The sequence below is a fragment of the Ciconia boyciana genome, chromosome 7, assembly GCF_034638445.1.
Source record: "Ciconia boyciana chromosome 7, ASM3463844v1, whole genome shotgun sequence".
Classification (NCBI taxonomy): domain Eukaryota; kingdom Metazoa; phylum Chordata; class Aves; order Ciconiiformes; family Ciconiidae; genus Ciconia; species Ciconia boyciana.
The window spans coordinates 37,571,342-37,589,750 of record NC_132940.1 but is presented as its reverse complement, the minus strand read 5'-3'; the positions used below and the strand labels follow the sequence as shown (position 1 = coordinate 37,589,750).

General features: G+C 49.7%; 1 protein-coding gene across 5 annotated transcripts in view; it reads left to right on the top strand.

The window, feature by feature from the left end:
- The window catches only part of HDLBP (high density lipoprotein binding protein), a 41,216-nt gene extending 23,126 nt beyond the window's left edge, over positions 1 to 18,090 (top strand). For all 5 annotated transcript variants that reach the window (XM_072867495.1, XM_072867496.1, XM_072867497.1 and 2 more), the window contains exons 6-28: positions 412 to 618; positions 1,091 to 1,306; positions 2,141 to 2,347; positions 2,564 to 2,671; positions 3,213 to 3,317; positions 3,783 to 3,861; positions 4,563 to 4,702; positions 5,008 to 5,112; positions 5,374 to 5,487; positions 5,810 to 5,896; positions 6,062 to 6,193; positions 6,495 to 6,713; positions 7,570 to 7,791; positions 8,022 to 8,240; positions 8,946 to 9,084; positions 9,856 to 10,010; positions 10,641 to 10,745; positions 11,475 to 11,609; positions 12,189 to 12,332; positions 12,523 to 12,708; positions 14,176 to 14,292; positions 14,727 to 14,855; positions 15,602 to 18,090. In XM_072867495.1, the coding sequence (XP_072723596.1) occupies positions 412 to 618; positions 1,091 to 1,306; positions 2,141 to 2,347; positions 2,564 to 2,671; positions 3,213 to 3,317; positions 3,783 to 3,861; positions 4,563 to 4,702; positions 5,008 to 5,112; positions 5,374 to 5,487; positions 5,810 to 5,896; positions 6,062 to 6,193; positions 6,495 to 6,713; positions 7,570 to 7,791; positions 8,022 to 8,240; positions 8,946 to 9,084; positions 9,856 to 10,010; positions 10,641 to 10,745; positions 11,475 to 11,609; positions 12,189 to 12,332; positions 12,523 to 12,708; positions 14,176 to 14,292; positions 14,727 to 14,855; positions 15,602 to 15,688 (3,357 nt within the window). In that variant the 3' untranslated portion in view covers positions 15,689 to 18,090. The remainder of the gene's footprint in view (positions 1 to 411; positions 619 to 1,090; positions 1,307 to 2,140; positions 2,348 to 2,563; positions 2,672 to 3,212; positions 3,318 to 3,782; positions 3,862 to 4,562; positions 4,703 to 5,007; positions 5,113 to 5,373; positions 5,488 to 5,809; positions 5,897 to 6,061; positions 6,194 to 6,494; positions 6,714 to 7,569; positions 7,792 to 8,021; positions 8,241 to 8,945; positions 9,085 to 9,855; positions 10,011 to 10,640; positions 10,746 to 11,474; positions 11,610 to 12,188; positions 12,333 to 12,522; positions 12,709 to 14,175; positions 14,293 to 14,726; positions 14,856 to 15,601) is intronic.
- Positions 18,091 to 18,409: the final 319 nt, after the last annotated feature.

The window sequence follows — 18,409 nt, the reverse complement described above, 5'->3', positions numbered from 1 at the left end:
CAGACTGTGATTCTTGTTCTCTGTAGCCTTGGCAGCAGATGTCAATGTTCAGATAAACTCCACCCATGAGCCATCGTCTCAGTTGCTGTCTGGTACTGCTCCAGTGTCTTATACTGGAGGATAGGCACCTCCTCGTCTGTGCCTAAAGGCCTTTGCTAATTCAGAGTACTAGTCCTGTGCAAACAGAAGGGTTTTGAGGGGAAGGTGGGTTTAGACTCCTGGTATACAGGCACCATAGATTAACTCTTCTGGTACAGTGTCAGTCCCCAGACAGAATGTGCTGGGAAGGCATTGTGTTTGGTGCTCAGTGGTACCACTAAGCAGCATGTAACTTGCTTTCCCTGGCTCTGTTCCTGTGGATCTGCCAGTGCAGGCAAGGGCTCTTACAGATGCTTGGTTCGTGTGTTGCAGGCTTCAGCGACAGTTGCCATCCCCAAGGAGCACCACCGTTTTGTCATTGGAAAGAATGGCGAGAAGCTGCAGGACCTGGAGCTCAAAACTGCAACCAAAATCCAGATCCCCCGCCCGGATGACCCCAGCAACCAGATCAAGATCACCGGCACTAAAGAAGGGATTGAGAAGGCCCGACATGAGATCCTGCTTATCTCTGCTGAGCAGGTACTTCAATACTGTGATCTTTCTCATGGCATTAGCTGGACAGACGTTTTGCTTCTCCATGGTATATTAGATGTTTGTAGGCACCATGGCCACAGTCAGTGGCTAATATGGTAGTCTGAATGGAGACATATACTGTGCCACTGGCTGTATGAGCACCACTGCCAAGTTCTGCAACTTCTGCTTCTCCATTTTGTCCATCTCTGAAGTCAGATAAGCGTGTTTCATATTTGAAGTGAACTATATTAGGTGCCAGCTGAGATAAGGCAGGAGATTACAGAAGTGACTATCGTAAATCAGTAGCAGCAACAGCAGTATTTGTAGATGAAAGGGATGGAGGTCTACAAGCCTGCAAATTGAAAAAGGTGCTTGGGCCAGAGTGTCAAGCAAGACAGCACTGGGAACTTAGCTGTGTCTGGCAGAGACTGTAATATGGAGGGCAGTTGCCACCAAGATCTGTTCTGGGCTCTTCTAGGATAAGCGTGCTGTGGAGCGGCTGGATGTAGAGAAAGTGTACCACCCCTTCATTGCTGGCCCTTACAACAAGCTGGTGAGCGAGCTCATGCAGGACACAGGGACACGCATCAACATTCCTCCACCCAGCGTCAACAAGACAGAGATAGTCTTCACAGGAGAAAAGGAGCAGCTAGCCCAGGCCGTGGCTCGTGTTAAGAAGATCTATGAGGAGAAGGTATGGATAGTCCATAAAGGTTCCCATCTTCCCCCCCACCTGCTCATAGTCCCTCTTCCCTTCTTGTTCTACTTTTGTGCATCCCTCTGTTGCATCCTCCTCCCATCAGCTCTGGCTCAGCAGCCCTTGGCAGTGTATGGCCCTGGATCTTACCATTTCCTCACTCAGCAAAGTGGGACTTGGGGTGATACTACCAAGGAGATTTCTCGCTTTTCTGTGTCTTGGGAATTAGCAGACCACAAAGAGCTCCCCTGTTTCACACAGGTGCTACTGAGGAAGGAAGTGTGAAGTCTACAGTGGTGGCCAGCTAACGGTATCAAAGTTACTACATAAGTAGAAGTTGCTGAAGAGTGAATTTCACTCCAGTGTATTTTCCACAGCCAACATTGCTGTGAATATCCTTGTTGTGAGTTGTTGGGCTGTTTTTCTTCATGGTTAGGTCTGTATTTGTACCAGTCTGAATTTCAACAGAGATAATCAGCTTATAGCCTAGTAGCCTACATGGTGTTACATTACAAGTACTGCCTGGGGGACAGCTGGGTGTTGAGCCCTGTTGTGCAAGAGTGTGTGTGTGTGTATGTGGTCTCTTCCGTGTAGTGTCCCAGGGAGCTTGACACAGAATACTAGTTTTGTACTTCAACTGTGAATTTTTGAGCACAAGGCTTTCTGTAGGCAGGGGCCCAAAGGGTACTAGGGTACTGCAGAACCACTGTGCTCACCTTTGCTTTGCTCTTTCCTGGGTGCAGAGTTTCACTGCATCTTGTGCCTCTTCCTTTCACTGTTGTCCTTCCCTGCCCCCTTGTGATTGATGCCCCAGTGCCTCTGCCCCTACAGAAAAAGAAGACTACTACCATTGCAGTGGAGGTGAAGAAGTCCCAGCACAAGTATGTCATTGGCCCCAAGGGGAATTCCCTGCAGGAGATCTTGGAGAAAACTGGAGTCTCTGTCGAGATCCCACCCACTGACAGTAGCTCGGAGACGGTGATACTGCGAGGCGAGCCTGAAAAGCTTGGGCAAGCATTGACTGAAGTCTATGCAAAGGTACTGATGAGAAGGACTAGGGCCTTCTGTGAAAGTCCCATAAAGATACATCCATGAGCACTGACAGGTATAGGGGGGGTGGTCTCTTGTTGGGCTGTTAGAGGTGCAGCTTAGAAGTCAATACTGAGGGTGCAACATGGGAATTGGAACTGAATTTTTGTGAAGACCTCTTCCAGTCTGCCCACCAAACAGCTTCTCTGTTTTTCTGTCTCTCAGGCCAACAGTTTTACCGTCTCCTCGGTCTCTGCCCCCTCTTGGCTTCATCGTTTCATTATTGGAAAGAAAGGACAAAACCTGGCCAAAATAACTCAGCAGATGCCAAAGGTATGGATGAGCTGGTTAGCTTAGCACCCTCTGATGTAGAATATGGTTTAGTCCAGATCACTCTTTGTAGAAGAGAGAAATGTATTCTAGCATGGGTGAAACCAGGGAGGAAATGACACAGATCTTAATGTTAAGGGGAGCCTCTCTTACTGCTGCGAACACTACTCATCTATGGTATTTTCATGGGTTGAGCCCTTCAAAGGAAGCTTTATGTGGTACTATTTTGAGAATCATGTAGTAGGATACCTACAAATGCTGATGTCAACGAGGCTTCTCCCTCGTGAGTTAGAGAAAGGCTAGGTAACTTCTCCAAAGCCCTTGCAGACTCCAGGATAGCACCAAAGCCTCAGCCTCTAGACATTGTGATATGGCCTGAATTGTAAGTTACCTACTTCTTAAAGAAACCATAGGAATGATGTGTGTACTTTGTGGGAAGGAAACCATCTCTTAGTGGCAGGGATTGATGGTGTAGGCCTGACTAACAGCATTGACCTGGCTTGTATCTTGGAAAATTCTTACCGATTCGTTGCTGTGTCTCAAGGTTCACATCGAATTCACTGAAGGAGAGGATAAAATCACTTTGGAAGGACCTACAGAAGATGTGAATGTGGCTCAGGAACAGATTGAAGTCATGGTCAAGGATCTGGTAAGTTGGTGTTACTTGTTCCAGTACATAAGAAGAAAGTGAGGGAAGAAGAGGCAACAGAGCAGAGATGATGAGGTGTGTATTACATCCATATGATGTCTTGACATGCTTAACAGAACTTGCAGAAGACAAGTTGTGTGGCAGATGGATGAAACCGTTGATTACGAAGCTCACCCATAGCAGTCTTAAAAAATCAGCAGCAGGTCTTAAATCTTTTGATGCAGAGAAGGAAGGATTCTCTTTCAGTTGTAGCTGGAGAGACATATAAGTCCCTTTAAATGTTTCACAAGCATGTTGCTCTCAGCTCAAACCAGAGAAGTGCTTCTGCTCTGCTTAATAGCAGGAGGAGTGCTTGTAGCTGACTACTGGAGAGTCAGTGCCAGTACTGGTAGTAGGCAGTTACTTAGGGCACAAGACAGGAGAAGTGGTGGCCTACCCTACCTAGCCCTATACAATTCTTTATAGATCAACCGGATGGATTATGCCGAAATCAACGTTGACCACAAATTCCACCGACACCTCATTGGCAAGAATGGAGCTAACAGTAAGTGGGGTGCCTTTCTAATCCTTCCTATGCTCGGACTCTCTGTGTTTAGTGGATCATATCAGGGACTCTGTAGCTCATCCAGTGTGCTGTCCCTATCACATTTCCTCTGCTCTTCTGGAGTGGTGTTGGCACAAGGAGATAAATGGGCAGTGAGGCCTTGGGATGGCTTTAATGTGTGAAAGTGTCTTGGGAGGTTGAAGAGTGGTGGGATTACTTTGCCATGTCCTGGAGGAAATTTATTTTTTGGTAGGAGAATTGTCTTCTTTTTTTTGTTGTTGTTGTTTTTTTGTTTTTGAAGTTGCTCTATGTGAATTATATTTTAGCAGCCAATTGGGGGTGGTGGAAATCTGCTTGGTGAGTTTCTTCCCAAAAAAGAATTTGGGATTAGAAATTAATTATTGTCTTCTGATCTAAATGTGGTGCTGTTTGGGGAAGAAACAGATGCCTCACTCTGGCAAGTGAACAATTTGCTCTGTAGATGTCACAGTATTTACTTGTACAGGTTCTTGTATGGCACAGATCAGCTCTCACTGAACTCCAGGGTGAAGAGGCACTTTCCCCTGTTTCAACCCCACCCCACTGACTGCTTCTCAGAGGCTGGTTTACTTCTTGAACAGCCTCTAAGCAGTGATTATCAAGGTGCCTTGCTTCCAAGTCTTGGCCTAGCAGACTGTGTCACCACAGTCCTTGCCTTTAAGTTAACAGGATTAAGGACCTCTACAAGGTGTCTGTGCGCATTCCCCCGGACAATGAGAAGAGCAACCTGATCAGAATTGAAGGAGACCCACAGGGGGTCCAACAGGCCAAGAAAGAGCTACTGGAACTCGCATCCCGTATGGTGAGTAGGATGCAATGCTTGGGAAGCAGTGGGGTTTGGGCTTCTTATGTTCCCTCATAACCTTCTGGTGCAAGTGTGTGCCCCTTGCCCACCGAGCATATGGATCTCATGACAAGTGCGAGTTCCTCTTCACAGATGTGTTCCTCTATTCCCTTGGATACCCCTTCTCTGTCAACCTAGAGTGAATTTTGTCTAGAGGAGAAAAGAGGGACAATGCTGGCAAGTAAACTGTCAGGCAGCAAACTGTTAAATAAAAGTATGTGGCTTTCCTGCTGAACACTCAAGGTAAACTCTGTTCTCATCAGGAAAATGAACGCACCAAGGACCTAATCATTGAGCAGAAATTCCACCGGACCATCATTGGCCAGAAGGGTGAGCGGATCCGGGAAATCCGGGAGAAATTCCCAGAGGTAAGGCTTTCTAGGAGATGAGGGATCCAGAGGGGATATTTTCTACTTGGGTAGTAGATGTGTCATTGCTGAAGTCATAAATTTAGTGGCTCTGTATCCAGTATGTATAAGGAGATAGTTCTTTTGGCCAGAGGCTGCTAACATGGTTACCCTTTTCCAAATGGGAAACAGGATGTGTAGGATCCCCTCAAGCTTTGCATGTGTCTGACACAGCAGTTCTTGCATTTGCTTGAGTTGACTATGAATGACTACCTCCTGCAGGTTATCATCAACTTCCCAGACCCTGCACACAAGAGTGACATCGTCCAACTTAGAGGTCCCAAAAATGAGGTGGAGAAGTGCACCAAGTACATGCAAAAGATGGTGGCAGACCTGGTAAGGGGGACTTCTGTCTGCTGGTCTCTCCTACATGCCTGGGTATCCCTGGAATAAAGCAGAGCTGTACTGGCTTGGCTAGGGCTGAAACACCTCAAGATGAGGGAGCTGTGGACAGTGTTCTGGCTGGATGGGGGCAATACCTGTTATTTAAGGGCTATAGGGGAAGGTACTTGCCTTTGCTTATTCTTGCAAGTCTCTCATATAGAGAACTTCCTTGGGTCTAAGCCTATTGTCAAAAGCTTGTTTGTCAAGCTCCTGGGATGGAGCCTCGCTTGCCATGACAGTGTAATCTTCAGTTCTCCTTTCCTTTCTCCCTTAGGTTGAAAACAGCTTTTCTATTTCTGTCCCCATCTTCAAACAATTCCACAAGAACATCATAGGTAAAGGAGGTGCCAACATCAAGAAGGTGAGATAGGAAAGATATCGCCAGTGCTCATTATGGTCCCTGCCTGTACCTAAATCCCAGTTGCTGCTCTCTCCTGCTCATTGGTGATGTCAAATATGACCTCCAAGGGCTTTTTTCTGACATGGGACACCTCTGAGATGATTTTATTTTTTTCTTTTGTGGCAGATCCGTGAAGAAAGCAACACCAAAATTGATCTCCCAGCAGAGAACAGCAACTCGGAGACAATTGTTATCACAGGCAAGAGAGCAAACTGTGAGGCTGCTCGCCACAGAATTCTTGCCATCCAGAAGGAACTGGTAAGTAAAACGACTGGCCTGTTGCAGATGAGGGACTTGAAAATGTTGCTAGAAGAAGTGCTTGTAGAGAGGGAGGGCAGGGAGGAGACAAATGTGAGTGTCAGTCTGTTCTTAACTCTTAAACCTAAGTTTGTGGATGCTCATGTGTCAGGAGTAGCCAGTCTCAAACCAGCCTCTAGTCAGGCGTTTCTTACACACAGCTCTATAAAGCTCCTAGCAATTAGGGAGTTAGAGGGTAAGCAGAGTGGGCGCAAGCACATTTCTGCAGCTTGACTAACAGCCTGGTACTGTCCTCTCTTAGGCCAACATCACAGAGGTGGAGGTCTCTATTCCTTCCAAACTGCACAATTCCCTCATTGGCGCCAAAGGCCGCTTCATCCGCTCCATCATGGAGGAGTGTGGTGGAGTCCACATCCACTTCCCCACCGAGGGCTCTGGCAGTGACACCGTGACCATCAGGGGCCCAGCCCAGGATGTGGAGAAAGCGAAGAAACAGCTGCTGCACCTGGCAGAGGAGAAGGTGAGCCTTGTCTCATAGGGGAAGGAGCAGATTGTTTTGGCCAGCTGTTTCTTTTTGGGGGTTGAAGTGATCCCCTCTGTCTGCTGGGAAACCTCTGGCATCAGACAGCCTAATCCTCTTTTGAGGGATTTGAGTACAATTTGGATGATGAAAAGAAGACTATGCTTCCATCCTTGTGACAATGAGGTCTTCCCCCATGGGTAGAAGAACTGGCTGTAATGATTCTCTGCCCAGGCTGGGGACATACTCAAAGGTTTAAGGCTCCCTGCTCCTGTGGTTTGAGTGCTGTTGCGTGTCCACACTTCTCTGAAACAACTTACTCTGCATATCTCCTTTACTTTTTTCTTGATCTCTGAATTCCAGCTCCAGTTCTTCCGTTTCACTGCATATATCCAGGTTTGAGAACTTTGGGTTACAAGACCTTGCTCTGAGTTGTGGCTGACTGACTGACTGGTCATTTTAATAGCAAGAAAAAAACCTTTCTAATGTCAGCATGTGAACATGCTCTTCTGATCGTTTGGTTGCTTCTGCTGCCTGGCTTGCAGCAGCCAGTTAGCAAATTGTTATGCTGCCTTGTGTGAGTGTCAGACCCTTCTCCTAGGGACATCTTTTCTGCTCATATTCTCACCAGTCACGCTGAGTGTAGAGTTAGCTTTTCAGTCCTGAGAACATCTTTCAGGTAGTGTTTTTAATTTAAGACATCGTTTAGTTTTTTACTTAGACAGCACGCTGCATCTACCTTGCTTTTGCAACACTGTGTATGTGGGTGCAGGTAATATTCCTACATGCTTACTGTTGATGTTGATGTGTATTTTCTATATACTGACATGTTCCATGGGTATCTGACTCCTTTCAGCAAACAAAGAGTTACACCGTGGACCTCCGTGCAAAGCCAGAGTACCACAAATTCCTTATTGGTAAGGGTGGTGGCAACATCCGTAAGGTGCGTGACAACACTGGGGCCCGCATCATCTTCCCAACTTCTGAGGACAAAGATCAGGAGCTGATTACTATAATGGGAACTGAGGAGGCTGTCAAAGAGGCGCAGAAGGAGTTGGAGGCCCTCATCAAGAACCTGGTATGAACTACTTTTTCTCCTTTCTTGCCTATCACTGTAGCAAGATGTAACGAGTCAGTGTGGAGGACCTGCTTGTCCTAAAACCATCTGCTGCCCTTCATGGGAGCTCAGGAAGATCCTCCTCGCTGTCACTTGTTGGGATGAGGTTGTAAACTGATTGCTGTTGAGTGCAGCAAACTCGTGCTTATCACCAGGACAGGCAGGATTGACTGGCTGTCATCTGTTGGCAGGATAACGTGGTTGAAGACTCCATGGTGGTTGACCCCAAGCACCACCGCCACTTTGTAATTCGGAGAGGACAAGTTCTGCGTGAGATCGCAGATGAGTATGGTGGTGTGATGGTCAGCTTCCCGCGCTCTGGCACCCAGAGCGACAAAGTCACCCTCAAGGGAGCCAAGGACTGTGTGGAGGCAGCCAAGAAACGTATCCAGGAGATCATCGAGGACCTGGTATGTTGCAGGAAAGCTGTTTCTTTTATACCTTGTTGCTTCAGCAGTGCCTTCCTTGAACCTGCTGTACAGCCAAGCTTTATGTGAACAAGTCCCACAGTAGTTCTGGGATTTGAACCTTTGCTGTCCACATATAGGGTCTGCAGACTTTAGATCCCAGCCTGAGGAATGACAGCTGCCTCCCAAATGGAAATGCTATATGAAGGAATTGCCTCTTGTGACCATCTTCTTGGTTTTTAGGAGTGGAAATAGGAGACCCTTTCTTGGTGTACTTCTAGCCATTAAAAGATTGTAGCCTTCTTGTGCCCCTCCATGCCCTGGGCAGTGGTTGCCTTCTGGGGTTTCCTGTGCTGTTAGTGTTGTCTTTTGGAAGGAGCCAACTGTCAAACCTGTTCTCTTCCTTTTCTTCCTTCCTTTATAATTTTTCTTTCTTCTAATGCTTCCTCCTCTTCAGGGTAATAGCTTGAGCTTTGGTCTCGGAAGCCTTTAACATCATGGGTTGGAGGCAGCCTTCATTAAGAAATCCTCTGCTAACTTCTCTGAGAGGGGAAGGATTCTAGGAAACTTTCAGTTCTTCCCCTGTCAGGGGCTGTTGTCTTTTCTAACTCCTTGTTATGTTCATTATGGATTTCACCATGCACAAGCATCCTGTTTTCTGGTGTGAAAGAGGCTGCATCACAATAGAGCAACTCTGCTTTCTCACAGGAAGCTCAAGTGACAATCGAATGCACCATTCCACAAAAGTTCCACCGCTCCATTATGGGCCCCAAAGGATCCCGGATCCAGCAGATCACCCGGGACTATGGTGTCCAGATCAAATTCCCTGACAGGGAGGAAAACCCAGGTATACCCATGGATGCACGTTTGCATGGTAGTTGGGGTGATCAAATGAGTGGAGTGTAGTGTAGTGTAGCCTACACTCCATATCAGTGGAGATGTTCTACTTAAAATCTATGGAGAACTGACGCCAGGTGTTCCCTGCAGTGTCCTTGAATCTGGGCTTAGCATCAACCTTGCCCTCTTGGGAAAAGGGGACAGTTTTAGGAGGTAAAACCACAGACCTGAGTGTTATGAATGTGTTCTCACCGCAGAGCACGGGGAGTACGAAGACCTACCCTGGCAGAAAGGGCTCTACAGGCTTGCCAAGGTGTCTCTGATCTCTCATGCTCTTGTTGCTGGCTGTACTGAATTCAGCACAGCTGGGGCCTGTTGGATACTCTGGCCTAGCACCAGCCATCCTGCTGTAACATCCAGTGCTGTGCTGGTGAACTTCATTGTTGGGGAAGAAACCCCCAGGCTACTCGTTGCCTCTACTGACATAAGAGTGCAGCCTCTGCTTCCATAGTGCAGCTGCAGGTAAGCAGGTGCAGGCAAAAGCAGTATCAATGATGTGCAGAGAGGTGTGGAGAAGACTTTCTCAGTGGATGTTCTTGTTCTGCTCATTCCAGGCTAAGCCATGGCAAGCTGCCTGTGCTAGGAGTAACCTCCTCCATAGCAGTCTATAGTGTCTGATCTCTTGTGGCAAAGCCCAGGTTGAGCCTGAGGGTCTGGAGGGGGAGATAATGAGCAAGGAGGGGGCTCTGTGCATTTGACATGAGACTTTCCATGTTTCCAGCCCCTGTTGCAGAGCCAGCTGTGCAGGAGAATGGCGAGGAAGGTGGGGAAGGCAAGGACGGGAAGGATGCAGATCCCAGTTCTCCAAAGAAGTGCGATATCATCATCATCTCTGGCCGCAGGGAGAAGTGCGAGGCAGCAAAGGAGGCGCTGCAGGTATGTGGCTTTCTAAGCCCCTTAGCTCTGTAATATAGTGATGCCCTGATGCAAGAAGCTCACTGCAGGCTTTAGTGGTGGTAATAAAAACTACTCAGTCAAGGTTGCAGTCCAGGTGGTCACTGATGCTAACTGTGGCGGTGGTCTGTACCGCTCAAGGGAAGTCCTCTGATTGCTCTGTGATCTAGCCTGGCTGCTTGAATCCTAGTGCCTGACCTCGCAATTGCTAGAGCTTGTAGGCAACCCCGAGTTACTTGCCATAAAAGCATGACATGCTTGTTTTACAGAGCACAGATGGAAAGCGAAAGAGTCTAATTGAGGCTGAATCATTCTAGCTTTAGCAGACCTTGCCATGCTCCTTTAGTGATGTTGTCCAAGTCTCTGCTAGGTGGAAGCCAAGGATATGAAAACAGCCTGTCCCCAGAGGCAGGGTTTAACATAGCTTGTTTGGAAAAAATGCTTTAAGAACCAACAGGTCATCTTGGTGTTCGCAGCTGTTCTCTCTTCCTGTAGAGTTTGTATCCTGACTACAAGGGAATGTACCTCAGCTCAGCAACGTGTTCTTTTGGGCAAGTAAATGGCAAGCTGGAGAAGTCTTTCAAGTGGTAAACTGTGCTCCCTTCCCTGCAGGCTCTGGTTCCTGTCACCATTGAGGTGGAAGTTCCCTTTGATCTTCACCGTTACATCATTGGCCAGAAAGGAAGTGGGATCCGCAAAATGATGGATGAGTTTGAAGTAAGTTGTTGCCCTTCCTCCCATCTCCTCTGTCCTGAAGAATCTGTAAGTGACCATGTTTGTGGTGATGGCAATCAGTTGCGACATACTCAGGACCTTCGTGGCTTGACCATGGAGTACAGGCTCTGTAATAAGAAAGTGAGACCTATGTGATTTAGTCCCTGTCTCCGGGGCTTGGTAGGTTTTGTGCTGAAGCTGTATGATTGGCGTTGATGCCATGAGTGTTGCATGATTTGTTTGGTGCTTACAGGGATCCTCACCAGTGTAAGCATTGTTTTCTTCCTAGGCCATGGGAAACAGCTCTGCTGTGCCTGCCCATTTGGGAGAATTCCCCAGAAGCCCACAGGGACTCTTGAGGCTGGTGCAGGTTGGCTGCAGACAGCACTGTTGAACATATATTTGTTTCCTAGCCTCTCCAGGCTGGCACAGGGACTGCTGGGGGTTGAAGCCCTGCAGCAAAGCAATCTGATATAGATAATAGCTGAAGAAACAGGGTTCTGTTCAAAAACCATCTAGACGTGGTCCCAGGCAACTGGCTGTAGGTGGCCCTGCTTGACCCAGGGGGTTGGACCAGATGACCTCCAGAGATCCCATCCAACCTCAACCATTCTGTGATTCTGTGGTTCAGGCTGTCTGGGTGGGAGCTGGTCTTGGCAGCAGGGGAGATCAGCAAGATGCCAACCTGCAGGGAGCAGTGATACAAAATAGTAATGGCTACTGGTTACTCAGGTGAACATCCAGGTCCCTGGTCCTGAGCTGCAGTCGGATATCATCACCATCACTGGGCTGGCTACCAACCTGGACCGTGCCAAGGCTGGGCTGCTGGAAAGAGTGAAGGAGCTGCAGGCTGAACAAGAGGATCGGGTAAGGCCTGTGCCTGTCCTTCCTCCTTCCAGCCAAACAAGGCTTCAGCCTCTGGGTGTTTCTTTCGGAAGTTGCGGAGTCTCCTGGAACCCCTCTCCTTTTAAGAGAGCACCCTTAGCTGCTCTGCGGGTGTGGAGTGCTCATAAGTGGGTTACCCAAATGTAACCCATTTAACATGAACTGACAGGGGAATTTTGGGATTCTACTATAGGTAACTTTGGACTGCCCAGGGCTCTATCACACCTTCATGTACCTTCGAGACACTGCAGGGTGGGAACCTCACTGTGCTAAGGAGTCTCTCTGTACCTATTCTCATTTAATCCTTATCACAGCTCTGAATAAATAGGTGAGGGATGAGTTGGATGGTTGTTTGCTACTTGTAGTTTCCTTCTGAATTTGGTGAAAGGACAAGGTGCCAGCAGACAGATGTCTTGGGTGCTCTTCTGTAGCCACATACACTCAGGCATGACCCTGCAGAATCTGTTCTGTGCATCTCAGAAGCCAGAAGGAAACACTGGGACTTAGATGGACATCGCTGGTTCCCTGCTGTTGTATCTCACTCTGCTTCTCCTGTTCCAGGCCTTGCGAAGCTTCAAGCTGACAGTCACTGTGGATCCCAAGTATCACCCTAAAATCATTGGGCGGAAGGGAGCAGTGATCACCCAGATACGCACAGAGCATGAGGTCAACATCCAGTTCCCTGACAAGGATGATGAAAGCCAGGTGAGAGGTCAGAGGGGGTGCAAGGAGGGCTGCTGGTTGTCTCTGAGCATAGGAATCACAGTATCTTCTCTAGGGCTCTGACCTCCCTGTGCTGCCTTTGGATAAGGTGGAAAGTAAAAGGGATTAGTAGGGAGAAGGCTTGCTCAGCTGCTTATGAGCCTGATCTCTCACATATTTCCCTGTGCCGCAGGCCCAAGACCAGATCACCATCACTGGCTATGAGAAGAATGCTGAGGCTGCCCGGGATGCCATCATGAAGATCGTTGTCGAGCTGGAGCAGATGGTCTCTGAGGATGTGACTCTGGACCATCGTGTTCACGCACGCATCATTGGTGCACGTGGTAAAGCCATCCGCAAAATCATGGATGAGTTCAAGGTGAGCAGTGAGACAGTGCAGCACAGGCTGGGCTGGGCGTGAGTGGCCAGTGGTGCCACTTGCTCCTGTGCTAAGGGCTTGGTAGTAGCTTGGTGCTAGGAGCTGAATTCAGGAGCGTGAGAGGCTCACATCTTGGGGTCCTTGTGTCTTGTGCCTATTGAGCACCTTCAGCTGGAGCAGGCACAAAAGAAAAGCTAGTGCTGTCCTGCTCACCTCCAGCTCTGTCACCACAAGCATATGAGCAGAATCCCTGGGCGAGGGCACCCTGGTATGCCCTGGGCAGCTGGGCTATCTGGATGACACACCCAGACACCAGCTGAAGCATCTCCACATGACTTCAGCTGTGAGTCACCCTTCTTCTGGGAGCCAGGGAGGGAGGAGGCTGAGCTCTTCCTGTCTTGCTGGAACACAGCCAGAAGAGGAACCTGGAAATGCATCCTTGGTGCTCTGGGTTAGCCCTGCAAACAGCACTGAGCTCTGTCCCTCTGTGCAGCCTTTATAGTGGGTTTCTTGCAGACCGGGTCCCGGATGGTCTTCAAAGGGAGGAGGTGGTTATGTCAGCTACTCTGATTACTGGAAGTGGACAGTCAAGAGTCAGGCCTGTTGCTGGGGGGCTCTGGGAGCGGACTGTGCCCAGACCCCCTCAGCTTGAGCTTAACTCAAGGAAATCCTTTGGATTTCTTTGTCTCTGTAGGCCACTGTTGATTCCCTTGACTTTGGGAATCTTGACACACTCTCAGGGCTCCAGATTTGGCAAAGTCAGCTGACTCTGGGAAGTGCAGGGACCTTTGCCCCTGACAGCGTGTGGCAGTAGCAGCATGCTTTACTACAGGGGCAGTAGTGAATGTAAATCCAGAGTGATGAGGCTTTAGAGACTTGCATCTTGGCTAGGCTCAGTTGTTGAAACAAGCTCATTTGGTTCCCAAATGAGCAGCCTTTGGTTTTGGTCCTGTCTTGTGTGGCTTCCCTGCACCCATTTGGAAGGCAAGCTGTCAGAGAGCTCAGTGGCTGTGTACGGGGTACACTAAGCCAGCTCCATAAAATGATTGTCAGCCAGGATTACTCTCTCTGTGGAGGAGACAGAAAGCTTATTGTGCTTCATGCTAATGGCTTGATGGTGAAAATGCTTGCAGCAGTGTGAGGACACTGTCTGGAAATGCAGCCCTCTTCTGCTGCAAGTGCTGCACAGAAAGCAGTGGGCCTCTGGGCAGTGAGAACAGCAGGGGCTGCTGGAAGATCGGTTGTTACTGCAGACTCTGTTCTGCGTTCCTTCACAGGGGAACTGGACAGGCTTCAGCACCAGGTATATTCCAGTGCACCCCCCAGCATCTGAACTAGGGAGGTCCTAAACAGACTTGCAGCAGTGAACAGATCGGGACTTTTCTGTGAATCTAATGACGAGGGTCATGGGGAGTCTGGCTTTTCAGATGTGCAGGTGTAAGTCCTGTCCCGTCCTTTGTGTTGCAGGTGGATATTCGCTTTCCTCAGAGTGGAGCTCCTGACCCTAACTGTGTGACTGTGACAGGACTCCCTGAGAACGTGGAAGAAGCTATCGATCACATCCTGAACTTGGAGGAGGAATATGTAAGTGTTCAGCAAGTCTGTGCAGGGGCTTAGCAAGGATTTCCTCTGCCGCAGAGCTGGATGTCTGAAGTATCTCCATGTGGTATTTTCTACCACTGCATTGGAGAACTTGAGCCCTGTGCAGGTGGCAGTCAGCCCTCACCTGCAACTGTCCCTCAGACCAACTGGGCACAGAGCCCCAGGCTGTGCTCTGCAAAGCAGTGCAAGGATTGGCTCCACTGTCCAGGAGGGGACAGTGAATGAGAATGCTGGGACACCACCAGGTGCAAGCTGAGGTGACTCTCAGACTAGTACAGAAACACTGTGTTTGGTCATTGTAGAACACACTGGTGACCTTGGACAGGTTTCAGCATGGTGAGATGGGGGCGGGAAGCGTGTTACACAAGTTTGAGGAACTATCAAGATCCTCCCCTAACTGGGCCGTGTCACTGCAGCTTGCAGATGTGGTGGACAATGAGGCAATGCAGGTGTATATGAAGCCCTCTTCACATGAAGAGTCCAAGGCCCCATCCAAGGGCTTTGTGGTGAGAGATGCCCCCTGGGCCACTGTCAACAACGAAAAGGTGAGTGCTGCTTCTGCTACGGGCCTGGGGGCACAGGGAGTGTGGTACCTTCTGCCAAGGACCTACTCTGAGGTCTGGCCTTCCTATCTCGGCTGGGGAAACGAAGCACTCTCCCTCCCTTGGTGGTAGAGAAAGCAGTGAAGGGCTCTCCTGCTCTCTGTGGCCTGTGCAAGCTGAGGGCAGGCCTGGGCTCTGCCTCTCCAGCATCCAAAGCACTGCTGTCTCTTTCTTCCAGACATCTTGCCCACACTGACTACCCCACTGTGGAGCTGTTGGGGAATGGGGGACCCTTACTAGAAAGTGTCCTGCCAGGTTGTGTAGTTTTTTAGGGGTAGGGACGGGGCCCTGGGACTTCTGACTCTTCTGCTGCAGCACAGAAACAGCTCAATGTTTGCAGCTGTGTTCTGGCTGGGAGCAGTGAGCTGGGACATGTGGCAGCTCTGTCCTCAGCTGTCCCGGTGCTGCTGCAGGACTGGCCTGACCCCACTCCAGTGACTGAGTTACTGAGGTTGGACCCTCAGAGCCCTTGGTTCGCCTGCCATTTGCTCCTATCTGCACCCTCCTAAATGTCATCTCTACATGGCTTGACTGTCCACCCTGGGCAGTCCTAAGGACATGATACTTTTTAGCCCTCACCCATTGTCTCTGCTCATGGGACATCAGAAATGCTGCTTAGCTCAGGGGGCACACTGTGCAGATTCATAGCAGGGCAGGAGCTTAACTTGTTCCCTTTTTGTTTGCTCTAGGCCCCTGATATGAGCAGTTCTGAAGACTTCCCCAGCTTTGGGGCTCAAGTGGCCCCCAAGACTCTTCCCTGGGGACCTAAACGATAATGACCTGGAAGCAGAAACATCTCCTCCAGCCCGCTGACCTGACACTAGCCTGCCACAAATACTTCCTGTCTGAAATCTGACCCAGCAGCTGGAGCACAAGTCAATTGGCCCAAGAGGTCTCCTAATGGTGTCTGGAGTGCTAGACCCCATCCTGCTCCCCTCAGCTATCACCATGGCTAGGACCCATCCTCATCTCTTGATGGATATTCTTTCCTCCTTTGGAACAAGGCTTCCACTCAGATTCAAACACTAAATGTGCGTGGTTTTGTTAGAAACTTCATAATTGACTCAAAGTGGCTAAGATTTGCAGCTTCCCAAGCGCTAGCAGAGCAGTCTGCTCTCTTGAGCATGTCTTACTAGGCATTCTCGCCTTCATTAGGAGACCTCCTTTACTGTGGCTAGGAATCTACTTCCTGTCTCATGACCTCAGGAAATAAATTTCCTTGACTTTCTAAAGCCAAAATGTTTGCCCTCTTTCCTTTGTGTTTATCCCAGGCCTTACCTTACCTTTGTAGAGTGCAATCAACTTTTTTCCTTTTAACTGCCAAAAATTCATTTAATGCTGATAGCTGACTGGGGAGAGCTTAAAATAATCTAAAAGGTCAGAAACTTGCTTTTTAAAGGAACAAAACCTTCAATAGGCTGTAGAAGCAGCAGAGATGGAAGGGATCAGAACAACATACGGCTACCCTGGTCAGGTAAACACCTCCGCAGAGCATAGCAAGCCGCGCCCCTGCGCCACACCAAGCACAGCCCCAGCCTGCACGCTTGATGAGTCTTCCAGCGCGTGATGACAGACCCCGCTCCTAGTTCCCCACGTTCCCTCGTTCACCCTTCCCAACAGCCAACAGTGTGAGCAGGCAGGCGTGCCAGCACATGACAATATTACCGCATGGGACAGATTTGGGTTGGCCAAGGTTGCTGTGGTGGCATGGCCCAGGAGACGCTGGTGGGAAGCACAGCCTTGAGAAGCTGTAGTCCTCTGCTAGCACTGCAGCATCTAGGTGTGAGCAGTAGGGATGCCTATTACTATTGCCTTCTTTCTACCTCAAAGTCAGTACGATGGTGGCCTCTCAGTGTAAGTGGGTAAGCAGCTGTTCCAGCTCTTGCCCTGGCACCTGGAGCAGAAGTGTGGAGGAGAAGCAAGAGGAGCTTTTTGTCTCTGAGTGGCTGTGGGAGCTCCTCCAGAGGGAAGCTGAGTGTGATGACAATGAGGCAAGCTGTGAATCAGAGAGAACTGTAGGACTGCTTGCTGAGCTAGAACAGGGCTCGGCCCCAGGGCTGTAGGCACAGCCTTGCCGCAGCCCTTGACTGCAGCGGTTGTGAGCCAGGCTTCTGCTCTGATGGCATTAGGGGGCTGATGGGCATTAGGGGGCTGACGGCATGGTGCATTGAGCCCTCCCTGAGGCCTCCATCGTATGGGCAGTAGAGGGTGATCCATGCTCTGTACTCTGGGCTGCTTGCACCTAGACCCTGCCACTGCTTGCTCGAAGGGGGCTGTGTCCAAGGTCCTCCAGTACGAGGAAAACCACGTCTTTGTGGAGGGAGGCAGGGAGCGTGGGGTTTCTCTGTTCCCTCCTTCCCCTGCCTCAGTCCTACAGAGGTTGTAGTCTGAGCCATTCCTCTATCCCAGCTGCTTCAGCTCTTGGACAAGCAGGAGTCCCTAGCCTCTCTTCTCTAGTGCTGCTTACAGAGCAAAGGCCCAACACTCTGGCAAGCTGAGCCCAGCATTCTTGCCTTTCCTTCTGTCTGGCAGGCCTGACATGCTAATGCTTCTCCTTCCCTGTGCCAGCTCTTCTTGGAAGAGGCTGCTATGCAGAAGTTGAACCAAAACCTCACAGTGTTCTCCTTAAGTTTGAGAAATGACTGAAGCTGACCACGGCCCGTTGCAGGGCACCTGGCTGCCCCCGAAGGACAGGGTGGCCTTGCCTCCAGCACAGGAGACAGGGTGGGTCAGACAGAACTAGGGGGACACCCTCACACCTGCGTCTGTCAGAAAATGGTTATTACCCCTGTAGCTTAGGTCTGTCCTATGTCACCAAGCCTTTTGCCCCCCTCTTCCTCTTTATGCCCCCCCGTGCCCTCACCAGTTGCACAGCTAGGCTTGAGTTACATTTGGGGCACCACCATCTGGGCTCGTGCCCCATAGCCCGACCCTCCACTCTAAAGAAGGTCATGAAGTGATTGTACCTAGTACTGTCCCCCCACCACCCTCCTTCCGCAGCAGACTGTGGCATGTGTCCATTTCCTCTCTTTGATGTCTTCCATATTGTACGTTTCCATAGCAATGATCCCTTGGCCTTAACTTTGGAATTTGGAGACTATATGCAAACATGTAAAAAGGCTCATGAGTATGGATGACACTGGAATTTTATAAATTCTAAAATAAAACCTGAAACAGCTTGGAGTGTCACGGATATTATTTCTACTGGTGGGTTGAGATCCAAGGCAGCCCTTGCTTGGCTGGGTTTAGCCTGGTTTGAGGAGTTCCAGCTTGCGTGCATGAGCCTCTGCTGCTGTGATGCCCTTGCTGAGGCAGGACTTGCACAGCAAGGGGCTGGGTCGAGGGAGGAGGCGAGCAGCAGCAGAGGCTGCGCCCTCCTCGCAGGGAGGCACTGCAACCCAGGGAGGTGGTGCTGGGGATGCTACCAGTGTACAGGAGGAGAGGCAGGCACCAGCCATGGTCCCTCTTGCTCACCTCCTCCATAACCAGCGCCTCTT